Below are 21,557 nucleotides of genomic sequence, written 5' to 3'. Positions count from 1 at the left end.
TGGCCCTGATGCAGCCCCTTCCCCAGGCCGGCAGGGCCAGAGCCCCAGCCCACGCTGGGCCTGATGACTGCTTTTCAGAGGACGATGTATTTCTGGCCTCAGAGGAAGAGAGACAGGAGTACGTGCTCAACGACAGTGGCATCATATTCCGAGGCGTGGAGAAGCACATCCGAGCGCAGGGCTGGAACTACGGGCAGGTCTCCAGGGGCGCAGCCAGTCGGGGATGTGGGCTGGGGTATGGGAAAATCCAGCCCAGGAACCCAGCTGTCCACTCCTTTCTAGGAGGTCAAGTGGAGCCAATGCTTAGAGCATGTAAACCAAAGGAGCATAGGAGGCAGATTTGGCTCAAAAGCAAATCATGTTTGTGACTTCACTGTGCCTAGTGGGGAGTTATAGGAAGTATTGAATGGGAGGGCATGAGTAAGGTTGAGCTTCTTGTTCCCCAAGGAACTCTCTGAGGAAGGATTTCTGATACTTGAGGGTATTCTGTGATGTCCCTGGGAGGCAGGGCACGAGATTAGGACAAAACTCCCCTGCATAGACACAAGTGACTGTGGGATCAGGTGGGATTGTGGAAAGGTCTGGAATATGGGTGAGGCTCCAGCCTCTAAACACAGCCTCTCTGGGGAGCAGTTTGAGGAGGACATCCTGGATATCTGTCTGTCCATCCTGGATCGAAGCCCCAGTCACCAAGATGACCCAGCCACTGATGTGTCCCACCGTCACAACCCCATCTATGTCACCAGGATCATCAGTGCCATGGTGAGGAGTCCCCTGCTATCCCTATATATAGACTCCTTCAAGAATCCCTAAGCCAACCCAGGACCACAGCCTAGGGGTTCCCAACTCATCCCTTGTTTTAATTCTCTATTGCTACATAAACCCCGCCCAACATACACACACACACACACACACACACACACACACTCAATGGTATAAAAATTTACAGATCAGGAATTTGAGCAGGGTAACATGAGAATGGCTTGTCTCTGCTTCAAGATGCTTCAACTGGGGATTTCTGAGTGGCTGCAAATGTCTTAGATAACTTGATGGGACCATATATCTGGGACCTTGGTTCTGGTCCTCAGCAGTTCCTTATTTTCTGCCCACACAGTATCTACTGGAACTAGAATGTTCAAAATGGCTCCCTCACTCTCACACCAGGGTCCTGGGCCCGGGGTGGCTGGAATTGCCAAGCCTGGCCAGTCATCACGGCTTCTTCCCATGTAGCCTCTCCACATGGCTAGCTTGGGCTTCCTCACAGTGGGGGGATCTCGTACACAATGCTGGCTTCACCCACAGCAACTGCTCCAAGAAAACAGGAAGCAGACCCTGCCAGGCTTCAAGGCCTGGGCCTGAAAACTGTTCCAGCATCACTTCCACAATGGACAGTGGTCAATGCAGTCTGAGGCCAGCTCAGACGCAAGAGCAGCAGGCATAGACAGACCTCACCTCTCCATGGGAGGAGTGCCCACTTTAACTGACCTCAGGCTACATACTCCCTCCACAACAGGTAGTGAAGGGACCTACTAGTGCTTTCTATCCATGCAGGTGTTCAGGTCAGTGGATGGAAATCTGAGATCCCTAAATTGGACAAAGCTGTGCTTCTCATAGTGGATGCTCTCAAGACCTCAAGACCTCAGACAGATGTTGGCGCTCTGAAAATCAGCAGCAATGGCCAACCCCATACAGTAGAATATTACAGCCAGCTGACAGTAGTGCAGGCTCCACACCCAGGTCCTGAACTCATGGGTCACCCCTTTAACTAACTTGCTATATGATTTGGTCAAGTCCCTGAACTCCTCTGAACTTCAGTTTTCTCATAAAAAAGGGGGGGTGGGGGGTACAATAGAACCTGTGGAGGAAAATAGAACCATAAACTTAAAAGGTTCACTAGCACAAACAAAATCCTTAGAATAGCCAGGCTCCGTGGTGCATACCTATAATCCCAGCAGCTCTGGAGGCTAAGGCAGGAGGACTACAAGTTCAAAGCCAGCCTCAGAAATTCAGTGAGGCCCTAAGCAACTTAACATAACCCTTTCTGAAAATTAAAAATAAATAAATAAATAAAATAAAAAGGGCTTCGGTGTAGCTCAGTTGTTAAGCACCCCTGAGTTCAATCCCTGCTAACAACAACAACAACAACAAAATCCTTAGAAAAGAGCCTGGCATTCAATAAATGTCAGCTATCTCTCTAATTACTATACCCACTAGCAGTCCTGAAATATAAATCATTTAAAATAGGAAATGCTCTGAATTATAGATGATTTTTAACAAGAGTATCCAAATGGAAAATAATTTAAAGTTGTAAGTAGTTCCAAAAAGTAGAGTTTTTGTTTGATTTGGTTTGGTTTTTGTGGTTCTGGGAATCAAATTCTAGGCTTCATGGCTGCTCAGCACCTGCTCTACCCCTGAGCTATGCTCTCAGCCCAAAAATGTAGGTACTTTTAAGACAGCAGAGACCCCCACTTATCAGGCAATTGAAAAGCAAGGAGTGACCCCAGTTGACTAGCCGGTCCAAGTAGGAGATGATTTCATAATGGTGGGGCTCCTGCTGTGGGAAGCCTGCATGGTGCATGGAACTGTGTCTCCTCTGCTCAGGTGAACAGCAACAATGACCGGGGTGTCGTGCAAGGACAGTGGCAGGGCAAATATGGCAGCGGCACCAGCCCACTGCACTGGCGCGGCAGCGTGGCCATCCTGCAGAAATGGTTCAAGAGCAGGTTCAAACCAGTCAAGTACGGCCAGTGCTGGGTCTTCGCTGGAGTCATGTGCACAGGTATCAGAAAGAGGTGCCCCCCTCTTCAGCCTGCTCCCTGTTTGCATTCATTTACATATATTTGCATTGCTGTAGTCTGTCTTCATTGGTGAGGAGGTAATGACTAGGAGACCAGTTCATTTACTTGACTTTTGATTTTTATTTGGCAGAAAGTCCTCCCTTTGCCTCTAGCTCATTGAGTGTCCTGGGCAAGCCCTGTGGCCCCTTAGACTTTGGGTCCCCTCAGAAAAGTGAATGGTCACTCTTCTGTGGCATCTGAGATTTTGCCAGCCTCAGAGCCTGCTCAGAGTGGCATCTCCAGAAGTCCCTGAGACAATGTACAGGAGACGGTGTCTGAGGGAGTGGAAGTCTCAGCCCTGTCACCTGCCACAGTAGACAAAGGCTGTGGGGATGGTGGCCGGAAATGGGGTGGAGCAGCCTTCTGGGGGCCAGAGCCCACTCCTGGAGCCTCCCAGCTCTCTGCTCTCCAGTCCTCAGGTGCTTGGGGATTGCGACACGAGTGGTGTCCAACTTCAACTCGGCCCACGACACTGACAAAAACCTGAGTGTGGACAAATATGTGGACTCCTTCGGGCGGACCCTGGAGGACCTGACAGAAGACAGCATGTGGTGGGTCCTGGGCTACTGTCTCAAGGTCAGGGTCAGGGTCAGAGTCTAACCAGCCCAGCCCCAAATGCCCTCCCTTCCTTTCCTCATACAAAATTTTCTTTCTGATGTTGGATCCTCTGTCACCACCCAGGCTGTCAGAGTCCCCCTGCTTACCCCAAAATGTTTGTCAAGGTATTTTTCCCAAGACAACGACCTCCCAAAGAGGTGTTCTGAGGCCAACTGTGAAGATGCCAAGTCAGGCAAACCAGGAATCAGGTTTCTCTCTGCTACTTCCTTCCTGTGTGACCTTGTGCAAGTGATATCACTTTTTCTAGACTTGTATTCTCACCCTAAACACACAGAGTTGAAGATAAACTGGGGACTTCTTACCAGGGCCTACAGAGCTCTCCATCATCTAAATCCTGCCTACCCGGGAGATATTGACCTGCTTTCTATTTCTCGAACATACTCACCTTTGTCTTATCTCCAGACCTTTGCACGTGCTGTTCCTTCTGCCTGGATCGCTGTTCTCCTCGCTCTTCTTCTGGTGAATTTCTTTGCACTTAGGTCTGGCCTCTGATGTCTTTTACCTAGAGTAGATCTCCAGCAGTTATTCTCTAACTCAACCCCTCTTTTCTTCACAGCTTTCGTTGTCACTTGCATTTGTTTCATTTATCTCCTAACTTAATGCTGCCTGTATCCCCATGGGTGCCCTTTGTTAAAATTTAATTTTCATGAGAGCAAGGATGCTGTGTCGTATTTGCAGTTGTATTTCTCTTATCTTGAAGAACAGGCTCTTGATACACACACACACACACACACACACACACACATGTGAGTGCTGTGTGGATTCAGTTGAATGAGTGAATGACATGCGGGGGCCATAGCACTCATGGGCTGGTCTACAGCAGGGGCTTCCCTCCCAGGACTTCAGATCTCATGCAAGGCCACCTCACCCACCCTCTCTCTATGGCAGGAATTTCCATGTCTGGAACGAGAGCTGGTTTGCCCGGCAGGACCTGGGCCCCTCTTACAATGGCTGGCAGGTTCTGGATGCCACACCCCAGGAAGAAAGCGAAGGTAGGGCTCCGAGAGCCAGTCCCAGATCTCTGCTTTTCCTCCCCTTGCTGCTCACGCTCACCCCTCCTGCCCAGGTGTGTTCCAGTGTGGCCCCACCTCAGTCACTGCCATCCGAGAGGGTGACGTGCACCTGGCCCACGATGGCCCCTTCGTGTTTGCGGAGGTCAACGCTGACTACATCACCTGGCTGTGGAATGAGGACGAGAGCCGGGAGCGTGTGTACTCGGACACCAAGAAGATTGGAAGGTGCATCAGCACCAAGGCGGTGGGCAGTGACTCCCGTGTGGACATCACAGGCCTCTACAAGTATCCAGAAGGTAAGGGCCACATGCTGGCTTTTATTCAATTCCCCAGATGACCCTTGGGCTGTGGAGGGCTGGTTCCCAGTAGCCTAGGGCCAGATCCTTTCCCAGATGTCTGGTGACAATCACAGCTTCCATTCGACATTGTCCTGGGTTCTGAGCCAGTGCCTTTGTTTAGGTTAAATTAATAGCTTCCTCTGATTGCTAAGTACCCTTCCGTGTTAGAAGATGTTCCGCATCTAATAACAGCTACATGTCCTTGACTCTCCACCTAGGCCAGGCACTGTTAGGAATATTCGCATATGATAACAGTAATTACCACTACTACTAACGATGATGATAGTATCCCATGTTTCATATTGAATTCCCAGGAAACATGGCACTAGACATAATTCCAAATAAGTGACAGCAGCTCTTGATTGTCATCTGTCAAGGCCTCTGCCAGAGCCATTCATTAGCCGCTGGTTTGTGAAAAAGCCTGTACTTATTGGGGTACAAAAATAAGATGGTTGTACTTTTTTCTCATAGTCACCTTCAACTATATACTCTGACAGTCTTCCCTTCCCACGGAGGAACGGGTCCCTGAGCACAAATGTGATCTGATCCATCTGTGTCCAGCCACATCTGTTTGTCTAAAAAAAAATGTTACTGGGGCTGGGATTGTGGTTCAGTGGTAGAGCACTTGCCTACCATGCATGAGGCACTGGGTTCGACCCTCAGCACCATATAAATGTAAAATAAAGATATCGTGTCCACCTAAAGCTATATATATATTAATGTTATTAAGTAAAAAGAGTTTGGGTTCAAATAGGAATGAGAGCTTGTCTCCTCCTCTCCCCTGAGTACAAACTAAAGCAGTGACCCTGGAAGGTTGCTGTGCAAGAGGGGACAGGTCTGCTCTGGAGCCTCCCCTGGGGTTGGGGAGAGAGGTCTTGGCTGGCTGTCTCCACCTAGCCTGTCCCTCCAGGTCTCTTCTCGTCGCTCAGGTAAGTAAGGCAGGTAAGCAGACCTCCCAGAGAGAACATATGCCAGCTTCCTTTATCCTTTTCAGGTAGGCACCGCCAGTCTTTACCAGAGGCCCCTTCCTGTTGCAGACACCCCAAACCTTAATTTGGATTCTTTTTGACACCACCGTATTCTTGCACATGCACGTGCGCACACACACACACACCACCAACATTTGCTGAGTTCCCATCTCTAGGAACATGGTGCTCACTTGACTGTCGGGTGGGGCTGGGTGGTGAGGCCTCTTCTACACGGGCACCTCTCCCTCAAGTCCTGCAAGTGGATGGCTGGTCCCACCTGCTGGACTTTCTGGAGCTTAGAACGGGGGTCTTTTGCCCCAAGCTTTTAGCCATGGCTTCAGAAGACACCAACATCCTGTAATAATGACAATAATGAATTTTCACCCAGTTGTCAGAGAAGCTGGAAATCTGCATTTTTATGTGAATTTTCCTGCTCTGAAGTTATTGGCAGCAGATTATAAATTTATTTAAATAGAGAACCCCACACAGGCAGAGGCTGAGGTCTGCACATGGCTCTCCGGCTGCCAGTTTGAGACCTCTGAGAGCCGTGGGAATTTGAAGTGGTGATGAGTGACAGTTCTACCTGGAGAAGGGGGACCCTGCAGGCGGAGGAGGAAGAAGGAAGAAGGTCTCGCAGCTGATCTGTGCGGTGCCCTGCAGGGTCCCGGAAGGAGAGGCAGGTGTACAGCAAGGCCGTGAAGAAGCTGTTTGGCGTGGAAGCCAGGGGGAGGAGGACGTGGATCCGCAGGGCCGGCGGGCGGGGTCTCTGGCGTGAAGACCTCCTGGAGCCCGCCACCAAGCCCAGCATCACCGGCAAGTTCAAGGTGCTGGAGCCGCCAGTGCTGGGTCACGACCTGCAGCTAGCTCTGTGCTTGACCAACCTCACCTCTCGGGCCCAGCGAGTCCAAGTCAATTTGAGCGGCGCCACCGTCCTCTATACCCGCAGGCCTGTGGCCGAGATCCTGCACGAGTCCCACGCGGTGAAGCTGGGTCCGCAGGAAGGTGAGAACCCTGGCTTTTTGGGACCCCGCTAAGTCACCCCCTTTTGCAAGGATTGAGGGTGGCATGGGCGCCCCTGGTTCTACGCCCATTCCCAAGAAGGAAGGGGACATTCCTGAGCTTTGTGCTCAATGCCTTTCCTCTTGGCCCCACTTTGCAGATGGGAGAACTTGAAGCTTAGAGGGGCAAATGATAATAATAGTAATGAAAGTCCCCGTCCTCTGGTGGCAAACTGACCTGGTGGTGAGGCGATTTATAGTCTCTATCTCATCCGGATGAATGTGAATGTTTACAGGCTGAATCAACACAGTCTGGAAGCTGGTCAAAATGTATGGCATATGCCTTCTGTTACTTTTCTAAAATCCAAAAAAAATTCTGGAGCCCATCTGGCTCCATGTATTCTGTGTGGGAGGAGAGGACCAGAAAGAGATGTTCCTTAGGTGCTTCTGTGTGACAGGCCATCCTGAGAGTTCTGATGCAAAGACAGAGACCCACAACCACATGCATAGGCACAGATGGTAGCTGGGTCACTCCAAGGACGAAACTCACATCCAGGGTCCAAAGTCACACAGTCCATGCATGTAGTGGAAGGACCCAAACCCAAGCAACCCCACCTTGGAGACACTCCTGATCAAGTGCAGGAAAGTGGTAAAGCCAGGATTCCAGGTCAGGGATGCTAGACTCCTGGCACACCTGCCTCAACCCCCTGCAGTCCCTTGACTAGGGGATATGCAGTGGGCGGCTCAGTCCATGCCTGATGGTGTATTGGCCTAAGATTCATCCTAGATGTTTCACCACAAAATAGAATAGCGCCAGTCCTTTGGAAGCTTTTTGTATAAATTTATCTGACTTTATTGCTTTTTAAAAATATATCAAAGGGGCCTGGGATTGTGGCTCAGTGGTAGAGTGCTTGCCTAGCACATATGAGGCACTGGGTTGGATCCTCAGCACCACATAAAAAAATGAATAAATAAATTAAATAAAGGTATTGTGTCCATCTACAATTAAAAATATTTAATACATATTTTATATACGTAATAAATATTTAATATATATATATCAATGAACTGTTTTTCATAGACATATCATACTTGATAGGATTTACTAAATGTATCCTATTTGATTTTTCTTTGATTATTCTCACTTTCTCCCTTCCTCTCTCTCCCTCCCTGTCCTTTGCTCTTTGTCTGTTTCTCTCCCTCTCTTTCCTTCTCTGTCTCCTTTCTTTCTCTCCCTTTCTCGCCCTCTCCCTCTTTCTTCTTTCACAAGCTCTCTGAACTCTAAAGCATCAGTTCGACTTTGTTTAATTGAAGCTGTTTCTCTAGACCAGCTTCTGATAAGTGAACCTTTGGATTTTGACAGGGCATGAAAACATATGAAGGGGGCTTCACACATTTTTTAGCTCTTTTTGTCACAAAAGCTAAATCACAAAATAACACTTCATAATGAAATATTAATTAACATACACTTTCCCCTGGCTTTTAGCAATGTTTTTTCATGTTGAAAGTAATACATATTCATTAAAGATTTCAAGAGTAAAAGAGAAAAATCGCCTCTGATCTTGCCACCCACCTACAAACTGTTAACAGGTTTTCCCTTCCAAATTGTTAATGCCTGTTTGCCTTTGGAAAAAAAACATAGTTCTAATTAAATATTGCAAATATTCATTAGTGGCCTGATTTTCATATTACAAAGTAATTTAAATATTTTTATAAGCTCTTCATAAACATCATTTTAATAGATGTGTAATATTTGAATAAATATATGATGATTTATCTTTCCTCTTCTTTGGGGTAATTACCAGCTTATTGCTATTAAAAATAGAACTAAGTAAACATCTTGGTGCAAAAAAAAAAATCCATTTTTTTCTTCTGGATTTTGACTATTTTTGTTAGAACAGATTTATAAAAGTGATATTCTTAAGCCAACTGATATGACTCTTAAGTCATATAATTAATTAAAATATATAACTCATTTTTAAATAAATAGACTTTATCTTTTAGCAGTTTTATGTTTACAGAAAAATTGAGCAAAGTACAGAGAGTTCCCTCCTACCCGCTGAACCACCATCACTCTTCTCCTAACATCTTGCATTGGTATAGTGTTACTTGTTACCATGGACGGACAAACCAGTGTTGACATGTTATTTTCCATTTATTTGCATAAATTCCAGGACCTCAATTGCTGGATCATCTGATAAAGTACATAGTTTACACTAGGGTTCCCTCTTAATGTTATATGTTATATGGGTTCTGACAAATGTATAATAGCCTGTATCCAGTATTAGAGAAACATACAAAATAGTTTTTCTAACCTAAAAATTCACTGTGCTTCACCTATTTATCCCTCTGTCATTACTCCCTGCATCCCAGGCAACCATTGATCTTTTAATTGTTGCCGTTTTTTATTTATCCAGAATATCATATAGCAGGAATCATACCCTTTATAGCCTTTTCAGATTGCATTATTTTCCCTAGCAATATGTATTTATATGTGTTTTGTTAGGTTTTGTGTCTTGGTCTCTTGATGTCTTATTTCCTGAATGAGAATACTGAATCATAAGTATTCCATTATATGGATGTACAGGTTTTATCCATGCACCTACTGAAAAACATCTTGGTTGCCTCCAATTTGGGGTGTTTATGAATAAATCTGCTGTAAATATCTGTATTAGTCTGTCTTGCATTACCACAATGAAATCCTTGAGGTCAGTCAACTTTATAAAGAAAAAAGATTTAAGGCTAGAGGTGTAGCTCGGAGGTACAGCACTTGCCTAGCATGTACAGAGTCTAGGTTCAATCCCAGCACTGCACAAAAAATAAAAATAAAGGAAGAAAAGAGAGTTATCTAGTTCATAGTTCTACAGGCTGAAAATCCAGATAGCATAGTGCAAGCTCTGGTAATGGCCCCATGACAAATGGCAGAGCCATGCAGGAAGAGAGAGTGTAGCCCAAAACAGGCAGCAAGAAAGACTGGGGTCCCATAATCCCTTTGAAGAACACACTGCTAGTGATGTAAGGACCTCTCACTAGAACTCACCTCTTAAAGGTCTCACCTCCTCCCAATACTGCCACCTGGGGACCAAGCTTCAAATACAGGAACCCTAGGAGGGACACACTTACACCATACCCAAACCATAGAAATATTCCTGTGCAGGTTTTTGTGTGGATAAGTTTTCCATTTGTTTGCATACATTCCAGGAACTCAATTGCTGGATCATATGATAAGTGTTTGTTCAGTTATGTAAGAAACTGCCAAACTGTTCACCATAGTGGCTGTGTCATTTTGCATTGCCACCAGCATGAATGAGAATTTCCTAGACTGTGTTGTGGTGTGTTGGGGAGCATTGCTTTGTAATATATGTGAAATAGTATCTCATTGTTCCAATTTGTAATCCCCTAATGACATATGAAATTGCATATCTTTTCATACATTTGTTTGTCATCCATATATTTTTCTAGATCTTTGCTCCTTTCTTATTGGGGTTGTTTGTTTTCTTATTTGGGTTTTCTTATTTTCGGGTTTTAGATCTTTGTGTATTTTGAGTAACAGTCTTTCATCAGGCATGTCTTTTGCAAATATTTTCTTCAGGTCTGTGGATTGTCTTCATAACCTCCTGATGGTGCATTTTGCAAGGCAGAGTTTTTAATTTTAATAAAATCCAACCTGCCAATGTTTTCTTTTCATGAATCAAGCCTTTAGGCTTGATTGTATTGTTGTATGTAAAAAGTCACCACCAAACACAAGGTCATCGAGATTTTCTCTTACTATCTTGAGGAGTTTGTAATTTTGCATTTTACATTCAAATGTATGTTCATTTTGAGAAAATTTGGGGGAAAATGTGAAGTCTGAATCTAGATCCTTTTTTCCCTTTCCTCCCCCTCCCCCACAGGTGGATATCCAGTTGTTCTAGTACCATTTGAAAAGACTTTTATTTCTTTATAATTCCTTTGCTCCTTTGTCAAAGATCAGTTGATTATATTGGTGCACGTCTATTTCTGAACTCTACTTTGTTCCATAGATCTATTTGTCTGTTCTTTCTCCAGCCACACTGCCTTGATTCCTGAAGCTTTATAGTAACTCTTCAAGTGGGACAGGGCCAGTTCCTCCTTCTTAGTACTCCCCTTTAGTAGTGCATTAAGTATTATGAGTCTTTTGCCTCTCCACATAAACTTTAGAATGAGTTTAGCAAGATCCAGGTGAGGTGGCACAGGCCTATAATCCCAGCTACTCAGAAGGCTGAGTGGGGAGAATCACTTGAACCCACTGATTCTAGACCAGCTTGGGCAACATAGAATCAAGTCTCAAAAACAGTTAGCTTCTCAGGACCTACAAAATAATACTTTTGATGTAAATTGCATTGAATCTATAGATTAAAATTAGGAAGAACTTACATCTTGAGAATAATGAGCTTAAAATATTTCTCCAACTATTTAGTTTTTTGATTTGTTTCCCAGAGTTTTTAGTTTTCATTACATAGATAGTGAACATATTTTTTAGATTCATGCCTAAGTATTTAATTTTGAGGGGTGCTAACATAAATGGTATTGTGTCTTTAATTTCAAATTCCAGTTGTTCATTTATGGTACATAGGAAAGTGGTTGACTTTTGTGTATTAATCTTATATTTTATAATCTTACTATAATTGGAAGTTTTTATTTGTTAAGATTTTCTACATAATTGATCATGTCATCTATAAGCAAACACTGCTTTTTTCCCCCAATCTGTATACCTTTTATTTCCTTTTCTTATCTTATTGCAGTAGCTAGGATGTCTACTATGATGTTGAAAAGGAATGGCAAGAGAGAATCTTTGTCTTGTTTCTGATCCTGAAGGGAAAGCTTCTAGTTTCTTACCATTGAGTTTGCTGTGTGCTATAGATTTTTTCATAGATGTTCTTTAACAAGTTGAGGAAGTTCACCTCTGTTCTTTGTTTGCTGAGAATTTTTTTTATCATGGACAGGTGTTGCATTTTCTCAAATTCTTTTTATGCATCTGTTGTTACAATCGTATGATTTTCTTCTGTGGATTTGGTAGATTACATTAATTGACTTTCAAATATTTAACTAGCTTTGTATGCCTGGAATAAACCCCACTTGATTGTGATGTGTAATTCTTTTTGTACATTATTGGATTTTATTGGTTAATATTTTGTTGAGGGACTTTACATCTGTGTTCATAAAAGCTATTGGTCTTTGGTTTTCTTTTTTTGTAATGTCTTAGCTAGATTTTGATATTAGGGTTATGCTGGTCTCGCAGAATGCATTAGGAAGTATTCCTCTGCTTCCATCTTCTGAAAGAGATTGAATTGGTAATTTCTTCCTTGATTACTTAGCAAAGAAATCAAGGCTTGGTACTTTCTGTTTGGAAAGATATTAAATACTGATTCAATTTATTTTTTTATGGTAAGGGGGATTGAACCCAGAGGTGCTTTATCTCTGAACCACATCCCCAGCCCTATTTTTTATTTTGAGACAGGGTCTCACTAAGTTACTCAGGGTCTCATAAAGTTGCTGAGGCTGGCCTTGGATTGCATTCCTCCTTCATCAGCCTGCCAAATTGCTGGAATTACAGGTATGTGCCACCATACCCAGCTTGATTCAATTTCTTTAATAGATACAGATGCATTCTAATTGTCTGCTTCTCTTTCTGTGAGTTTTGATAGGTTATTGAAATTTTCAAGGGTTTTGGTTATCAAATTAACCATTTTTGATTATCAAATTTGAGGGCATATAGTTTCCACAAATTCCTCAACAATTTTTAATGTCCATGGGATCTATAGTAGTGTCCCTTCTGATATTAGTAACTTGTGTCTCCCCCTCCCCTTAGCCTGACTAGAAACTCATTGCTTTTATTGATCTTGTCAATCAGCTGTAGGTTTTGTTGGTTTTCTCCATTGATTTCCTGCATTCAATTTCATTGATTTCAGCTCTGATTTTTATTATTCCTTTTCTTCTGCTTATGTTGGATTTAGTTTTTGTAGTTTCCTAGTGAAAGCTGAGGTTATTGATTTTAAGCCTTCCTTCTTTTCTACTATCTGCTTTGAATGATAAAAATTTCCTTCTTAGTTTTGCTTTCACTGCATCCCACAAACTTTGAAGTGTTTTACTTTTATTTTCATTTAGTTCAAAATATTTTAAACTTTATCTTGAGCTTTCTTCTTTGTGTTGTTTAATCTCAAAGTATTTTGTATTCTCCAGCTATCTTTCTGTTATTGATTTCTAGTTTGAGTCCACTGTGGTCTGAGAGCATACATGATATGATTTCTATTGTGTTTTTCTTTTTTTTTTTTTGCAGGGGTTCTTATCCATATTTTATTAGTTTATTAAGTAAGCATTCATTGAATTCTCATTGCATATCAAGACAATAAAAACAGATAAAATGAAGAATTTGTGATTTGGAGATTATGGAGAAATGGGAAGACAACAGACAATATCAGGATGATGTGCTTAGAGCTGCTATGTGGTGTGGGGATCTTGGGGGATGGAAAACCACCCTGCAGAGAGTGGGGACAGGAAGGGAAGTCATCAAGGAAGGCTACTAGAAGTAGAAAGGGACCTGGGGACAAGTTCTTGGAGTGGGGAGGAGACCTACATTGCAAAAGTACAAAGACATGAGAGGGTACAATGGTTCCAGGAAGGAGTATTTCAAAAGGAGAAGGGAGAAGCTGCCCATCTCTTAAGTCCCAATTTTGGAAGGTGTACAGTACCACTTCCATGATCATCTGTTGGTTCAAACAGGCTCCTCGGTCAGTCCAGATTCAAGAGGAAGGAGTGTACATTTACCTCCTGATGGGAGAGTGCTAAGGCCTGCAGACAAAAGTGCATTCAGAAGCAGAGACATGTGGCCATGTGGAATCATGGGATGCTGCAGGTCACCCAGGGCAGGGAAAGGACCCACAAGAAGGGGGAGGACTCAGTGTTTCCACAACCCAATTTCCTAGAGCTTCCTAGAGGAAGCTCAATGCCATGTTTGCCGTTGAATTAAATTATTTACTGATGGGGAATGGCAGACATGGAGAAATGTAAATTTTTTTAAATCTGCAAACTGTTCAGAAGTGGGCTCAGGATTCCTATGCTGTGAGCATGGCTCTAGACTCTGAATCGCCAGTGCAATTGGTAGTAACTAGGTCCCTGATTCTTCCTCACGTACTCCCCCATAGCTCTTCATTGGGGTAGACAAGATAACGCATAAACTACAAAATCATCTTCCCTTATTGTATTTGGAGAAGGTGATAAAGACTTTGTATCTGTGAGGTCTAATTTCCATTTGCAATTTATAGGCATCTCTTGCTCTCTCTAATGTGGTCAGCTTTATCCTCTTCATTTAAAAGCATGTTGAAGCCAGATGCAATGGCACACGCCGTAATCCCAGTAGCTCAGGAGACTGAGGCAGGAGGATCACAAATTCAAAGCCAGCCTCAGCAACTTAGCAAGGCCCTAAGCAACTCAAAGGGGCCGTACCTGTGACTCAGTGGTTAAGCACCCCTGGGTTCAATCCCTGGTACCACAAATAAATTAAAATTAAACATTTTTTTTAAAAAAACATAAGAGCATATGATGCTGGACTCCTCTGGCCCTCCGGGACTTTCACCTGCTGGTCAGAGCACAGGTGTTTGTATTCAGAGCTAACAGGTGTTTGTATTCAGAGCTAACTTCCACCCTTGACAGAGTGGCTTCTGGCAACACACGGGGCTGATTTCTATTCTTTTAAAAGTCTTTAATGTGTTATTTATGGCACAAAATGGGATATATCTTGGTGAATGTTCCATGTGATCTTGAGAAGAATGTGTGTTCTGCTGTTGTTGGGTGATGTATTCGAAGGCTGTCAGTTGTATCGGGTTGATGGATGGTGCTGTTGAGAATCACTCTTCTAGGGAAAGAGTCTCAGCTTTCCTAGGGTGGTTCATGGAGTCCGTGACTTAAACAACTTCAGGAAGCTCTGGTCTGGACACTGTGATAGTTCACCCTTCTCTTCCTTTCTCCCAGAGTCTGAACTGGTGTTCAAAGCTCTGTCCATCCTATCATGGTGGCATATGGTGGCTCTTTATGCTGGAACTGGGGATTTGCATTTCTAACATCTCAGATGATGCTGATGTGTCTGGTCCCAGGACCACGTGAGGAGCCATGGTCTATCACCATGCAAGGAACAAATGATGTTATATATAATTATAATTATATAACATAATTCCTAACACCTAACAAATATATAATGGTTGGTGGTATTTGTCCTTATTTTTATATTTCAATCAGTTGGGGATGATAGTAATCATATTTGCTCATGGAATTGTTGTGAAGATTAAATCAGTTAATCCATGAAAGTGCTTCAAAGTACCCAGCATGCTTTAATCCATTAGTGAAAGTTAACTTTTAAAATAATGAATTATTGCTAATATTGTTGTAAAGGCTTTTCCGGTAAAAACTTATTGGACTAAGGGAGCCCAAAAGACGAGGTAGCACTTTCACACTGGCATTCAGGAGCATCTACTGAGGCAAGTCCTAGGTGGCTGAAAGTATGCACCAAGTTCAAGTCCTTTAAGCATCTTTCCACAAGTTCAAAACTCAGATGCCATCAGGGTCAGGAAGAAAAGAGAGATAAAGAAAGCAGTGGCAGAGCAATAGAGTGGGGCCTGGAGCAAACCAAAAGGGCACATTACACCTAAAAGAAAAAAAATACATATTGGTCCAAACACAAATATAATGGTCACACATGGTTTGTGGCAATTCATACGCTTAAGAAGAGAATACCTAGGGAGGGTGTTTATGCCTGGTGAGAAGGAGACAGAGACACCCAGGACCATGGGAGCTCAGAAAACTTAAGACGACTGAGAAGGAGTGTCAGTGAAGCCTTCCCACAGCTACTAGGACTGACTGGGACTAGCCCTTTCTGGAGAAAGAAGTTTTAGAGAAGTTGTGAGGAAGTGGGTCTCATTGGATTGGAAATTTGAGGCAGTCTTTGGTTTCCTTCTTCTCTGTGCCTGGCACATAGTAGGTGGTCAATAAACAGTGACTGAATTCCTAATGGAATGGTTGATGAACTGAGAGATTGCCATCTTGAATAACTAGAGAAAATTTCAGATATGTCTCTGGATGCTCTTAGAGAGATAATCCGGTGTTACAGTAGCTTACTGGCCTGAATTTGAATTTTTTCTCATCTTGGCTCCTTGATAAACTTGCTATGAGGCTTTGGGGGAAAAAAATTACCCTCTCTGAGCCTCAGGTTTCTTCATCTATGAACTCAAGAGAATAATGCCTTTCTCAGGATGGTTGCCAGGACCAGAAAGGGTATAGCTATTGATGGGCATTCCTTCCCCTTGGGGGTACCATTGAAGAAAAACATCAAGCCCCCACCTCCCACCTCTGCTTTCTCTTCCAGAGAAGAAGATTCCAGTAGCAATATCTTACTCTCAGTATAAAGAAGACCTGACGGAAGATAAGAAGATACTATTGGCTGCCATGTGCTTTGTCTCCAAAGGAGAGAAGCTCCTGGTGGAGAAGGACATTACCTTGGAGGACTTCATCACCATCAAGGTGGCTTCTGTCACATCTACCTTCCCAGTAGGCCCACTTCAAATCTGGGGGGAGGACATCAAAAACTAGGGAGCTCGTGCCATTAACACCAACTTCAGCTCCCAAGGGTGAGGGGGAGAGGTGGGGATGCAGGGGATGGGTCTGGTGGGTGCCAGGGGGAGTGGGTGCAGGCAGGATGGTCATGACCAGGGCCCCAACTTCTGACCTAGCCAGGACCACAGGGTTCCTGGAGGGATGGTGAGGAGAAGGGATGGCTCATGGGTGTTGCCCTTCCAGGTGCTGGGCCCAGCCACCGTGGGGGTGGCCGTTACAGTGGAAGTGACGGTGGTCAACCCCCTCTTGGAGAAAGTGGAGGATGGTGTGCTGATGGTGGAGGGCAGTGGCCTTCTCCAAGGACAGCTCAGCATAGAGTAAGTGCCACCGTGGACTAAGGGAGCCCAGAAAGCAAGGGAGCACTTTCATACTGGCATTCATGAGCATCTACTGTGCACAAAGCCCTAGGTGAACAGACAGTATGCCAAAGTTCAAGTCCTTGAAGCATCTTTCCACAGGTTCAAAATTCAGATCCAGCGCTGCTAGGGAGAAGGGCTGCCTTCCTCCTAGGATGGACTGGGGAGAAACAACTGGGAGGGGAACAGGAGAGATTCTGAACCCCCAAGAACAAGACACATCAGCTTTTATCCACTTAATCATTAATTTCCTCAGCCACACACTCACCCGTCTCACTCATTCATATTCTCTCTCCCACCCGCTGACCTGTCATTCACTGGGTCGCTCATTCCTGTCGTCACTTTTATTCACATTTTCACTCACTCCTTCCACTATTCGTTCCGCTACTGCACTCAGTGGTGATTGGCTCGCTCACCCTCTCATTCATTCATTTCTGCGTTCCTCTGTCCACTCCCTTGAGTTCTGCTCATTTGTTGATTCATTGTCCAGCGCTGGTCATTCACCCTGTACTCACACAGTTCCTGATCATATGGACCAGCTCTAAGCCCTGTGCAAAGGGTCAGGAACACCAAGATGAACCCCTGGGGTTCTGCCTGCAGAAGGACCCTCAGGGACAGATGGCCTTTCCCGTGAGAAGAGTGATTTCTGCAAACAGAGGGGTAGATCCCCGGGGTCCAGGAGATCAGAGGCAGCCCTGAGTCAGGGTGTCGTGGGCCCAGGGAGAAGTACCAGTGAATATTTGAGCTGGGCCTTAGGTGATGAAATGAGGAGCTTTTCTGGTGCCAGGAGGTTAGGAGGGCTTCCAGGCAGAGGTGTCTGTGGCTGGGACAGTTGGGGAAGGCCTCCCGGAGAAGGGAAGCCTGGTGTGGGCCGTGGGTGTGGTGGGCATGGGAGGGCATGGTAGGCAGGAGGAACGCTAGAGAGAAAGCCTGGGGAGGGTGAGGTCTGTTCAGGGCACCAGGAGGAGATTAACTGGCTGAAGCCGGCAGGGAAGATTGATCTGGAAACATGTTAATGAGGCTTGGACGTTAAGCCACCAGGTGAAATTGATCTTGAAGGCCCTGGGGAGCCGTGGGCTGGCAGGCCAGACTCAGGACGGAGAGAGGACTGATGGCCTGCCTCCCCTCCTTCCCTGTCCTCCAGGGTGCCCAGCCTGCAGCCCCAGGAGAAGGCCTTGGTCCAGTTCAACATCACCCCATCCAAGAGTGGCCCCAGGCAGCTTCAGGTGGACTTCGTCAGTCACCACTTCCCGGACATCAAGGGCTTTGTGATTGTTGACGTGGCCACAGCCAAATGACAGACCCTCAGGGACTGAGGGGGAGCATTCGGCCCCTGTTTTGCTCCTCGCCACCTTTCTATGGGAGCCGAGAGGCCTGGGTCAGTCCTGCTTCAGTCTCTGCCCTACTCTGTGAGTTTAGGCAAAGCCCTTCCCTCTCTGGGTGGAGGTCCTCATCTGTAAGATGAGGTTTGGACTCATTCATCCTGAACCTTTTGGACAAATAGGTGAAGTAAGAACCTAGGGATCCTCTCCCCCTTCTCATCAAGCTCCTGGCTGGGAGACTAACACCTCCGAGAGTCCCAGTCACCCTGGCCCACTCTGCTGTGGCCTCTTTGCCCTTCCAGCTCACCTGTCCCTGTGTCTCTCTCAACCCTTCAAATGCCCTAGCCACATCCAGACCCAGCCGTCCTCCCCCAGGCCTGACAGAGAGCCCAGATGTTAGAGCCGGAAGCTAAAGCATCCCTCAACACTCCCACTGCGGAGAGGAGGGGCCTGGCTGGGCCCAGGGCACCTGGAGGCAGAGTCGTCCTGCATATTGCTACTTGCCCTGCCTTATGCCAAAATCATGTTCCTGAAAAGCATTAGATTTTAAACATCGAGAGATTTTTCCCTCAGGGGAGATGAAGGCTCTGGATTCAAGGGGCAGAGTCCAGAAAGCAGCTGAAAAAGATAAAGAAGGGTCCATCCAATGGATTGTATTCCTCTGAACTCTGTAGCCCCAGATCTGATCCGGTTAGGATCAAGGAGCTCACTGACCTTTCCAGCTAGGCCTGACATTTCTTTCTTTGGCGCCCAAACAGCGCCGCTTCTGCAAAACATCCCAGCAGCCTGCACCATGCACATCGTGTGCTTGGAGTCAAAACAGGACACCAAGGACCAGATAGATACCATCAGGCCCTGGAGATCAATGAACTTAGATATGAAATTCTGTTCCGAAATTTTCTAGATAGTCCAAGAAATTAAAATCAATGATATAATTTAAGTCATCTGAACAACAGCAACACAGACTCATCTGCGGTGAGAGGCCTCCTGGATACAATTCAGTGGAGCATAATCGATGTAGGGGGCTTTGCACAAAGCAGGTAGGGCAAGCACACAGTGTGGCGGGTGGTCCTTGGGGCCCCATAAGGAGGCTCTTCTCTGATGATCCTATGGAACATGAGCTTGGAGAAGCTCTTGGGCTGCCTCTGTTCCAAGATCCTCTTTCCAAACCTGGGTTTTTGATGCTGGCTCCATATGGGAGGATCAGCGGGAGGTGCAGGGCAGGCAGCCACTTCTTTGAGATTGAAGTCAACATGTATCACTCCCAGGAAAAGGGACGCTGTGTTCCACAGAAGGCTCAGCAAGTCGGCCAGGAGGGTGTTCCTGGGGATCTCCAGATGCTCTGTTCCTCCAGTGACTGCCAACAGCAGCGGGTCTTCCTCAAGCTCAGCAGCGTAGGGAGAGAGTCCCAGGAAGCTGGTCCTGAGGTGCAGTTTGGGGTGCAGGATGCTGATTCAGGGGGATCCCAGGGATCAACACCCAGGAAAGAGAGTTAGGGAAAGCAGGAGGGGGCAGAGGGAGGAGTCGGACCGTGACACTGCCCCTCGACAGCCCCAGGGACCCCGCAGGCAGCTCTGGAGCCGCTGTGGCCTGTCACAGTTTTCTGGTTGGGCTGAGATGGTGGGCCATCGGTCACTGATTGCCCAGGACTTAGGGTGAGACCTCTCTCTGCAGCTGGGACTGTCCCTGAATCCGTGACAGCTGACGGGCAGCTCTCCTACCAGTGGGGGCTACAGAGTCCTCCAGGAAGGGGATCTGGGCTGTGTCCTCAACCTGCTTCTGTTCAATCCCAAGGACAGGATGGTGACATGTGTTCCCCAGGCTCATGCTCACAAGGGTTTACCCTCTAGCTGCTGGGGGCAGGTGTTAAATCATGACCTTTTAAAAGTCACGAGAAGCAAAGAGAAATAAGAGTAAACAAGTAAATAATTTTAAAATAAATAAGCTCATTAAATACAGTGATAAGTGCCAGAAAGAAAATAAAGTGACAGCCTTCTCCTCAAGTGATGGGGTTAGGATAGCCCTACTTTATAAAGAGGAATCTGAGAAGGTCTCTCTGAGAAGGCTAAAATTTTAATAACAATAAAAACTGATTAAAATCTAAAGTAGTATGCATGCTAGGAACTGTTTCAGGTGCTTTACACAGATTAATTTACTTAATATTCATATAACTAACTGGATGAAATAGTTCCTATTATTCTTTTCTCTTTTCAAATAAGGAAACTGGGGCACAGAGAGGTTAAATCACTTGCACACAACTGCACAGCACTTAAGTAACCGGTGTAGTATTTGAAGTTAAGCTATCAGAGAATGCACTCATAGCCTCTGTGTTTATTGTATGTGAAGAGACAGCTATGCAAAAGTCTGAGAAAATGTTACAGGCAGACAAAACAGACATGTAAGTTTGGGAGTTATGTTAGTTTCCTGTTTCTATAACAAAATGCCTGAGATAATCAACTTATAAAGGAGAAAGGTTGATTTTTGCCTCACAGTTTTACAGGTTTCAGTCCATGATCAATTGGCCTGTTGTTCTTGGGCCTATGGTGAGGCAGCACATCATGGAAGGGAACATGTGTTAGAACAAAGTTGCTTGCCTCATGGCAGCCAGGAAGTGATCGAGGAAAAGGAAGGGCCAGGGTCCCAATATCCCCTTCAGCGGCATATCCTATGTGACCACAAGACTTTCAACGAGGCCCCACCTCTTAAAGCTTCCACTACTTCCCATAATGTCCCCCCACTTGCCCAAACCACAGCATGGCTGTCCCAGGGGCTCTGTAGGAGGTCACTTTCCCTGGTAGGGCGGGCAGCTCTTGGCTCCTGTCTCCCACAGCCCCTTCCTGTTCTTCAGGCTGAAACACATCAAGTCTTCTTCAACCTGTCCCCAAAGAGCCTGAGCTAAGCACCTTGACCCAATCACGTGCTGCCTCCTGGGACTTGGCTCTTAGAAGATCAGGATGGAGGGAAGGTCAGAGGACACTGGAGTGGTGTGGTGTCACGGTCACAGTGTCCTGGCTGGGGGGCTTCTGCTCTACACAGTTGCTGTGTTCCAACGACTATGCAACCAATCACCCAACAACTACAGCTTAAAATAAGGACAACTGTTTTGACCAGGAATCTGCAGTTTGGGAGGGCGGGGCGGGGACAGCTCCTCTCTGAGACCTCAGGGACAGCTCGCAGACTCTGGACTCCTCCTCCGTCTCAATGACTCAGGTTGCTGGCGGTTATCGCTGGCTGTTGGCCGATCCCCACTCTGGGGCTGGCAGCTGGAACACCTGCCCATCATCCCTCCCACGGGCCTGGGCGGCCTCCCAACATGGCAGCTGGTTGCCAAGGTGAGCACTTCAAGAGAGCGGGTGCCAAAGAAGCCATCAGCCTCCCTGGCCTAGCGCTGGGGGCCACCCTGTGTCATTTGTGCCACACTCCATTCCTCAAGGCAGTTAGAGAGTTCTTCCCAGTTTCAAAGGAAGGGAAAGCATAAGGTGG

The 21,557-nt window shown here is 45.7% G+C and overlaps 1 protein-coding gene across 1 annotated transcript in view; it reads left to right on the top strand.

Annotated features, from left to right (window-relative positions):
- Positions 1-21,180, top strand: part of Tgm6 (transglutaminase 6) — a 30,431-nt gene extending 9,251 nt beyond the window's left edge. The window contains exons 4-13 of the mRNA XM_046432995.2: positions 79-197; positions 634-762; positions 2,602-2,779; positions 3,250-3,388; positions 4,344-4,447; positions 4,522-4,764; positions 6,435-6,776; positions 16,149-16,303; positions 16,580-16,713; positions 17,897-21,180. Of these exons, the coding sequence (XP_046288951.2) occupies positions 79-197; positions 634-762; positions 2,602-2,779; positions 3,250-3,388; positions 4,344-4,447; positions 4,522-4,764; positions 6,435-6,776; positions 16,149-16,303; positions 16,580-16,713; positions 17,897-18,050 (1,697 nt within the window). The 3' untranslated portion in view covers positions 18,051-21,180. The remainder of the gene's footprint in view (positions 1-78; positions 198-633; positions 763-2,601; positions 2,780-3,249; positions 3,389-4,343; positions 4,448-4,521; positions 4,765-6,434; positions 6,777-16,148; positions 16,304-16,579; positions 16,714-17,896) is intronic.
- The last annotated feature ends 377 nt before the right edge of the window (positions 21,181-21,557 follow it).

The sequence above is a fragment of the Marmota monax genome, unplaced genomic scaffold, assembly GCF_021218885.2.
Source record: "Marmota monax isolate L192 unplaced genomic scaffold, Marmota_monax_Labrador192_F-V1.1 WCK01_AAM20220418_F8-fsc00014, whole genome shotgun sequence".
Lineage (NCBI taxonomy): Eukaryota > Metazoa > Chordata > Mammalia > Rodentia > Sciuridae > Marmota > Marmota monax.
Note: the sequence above shows the minus strand (reverse complement) of the source record. Positions and strands in the feature narration are given on the sequence as shown.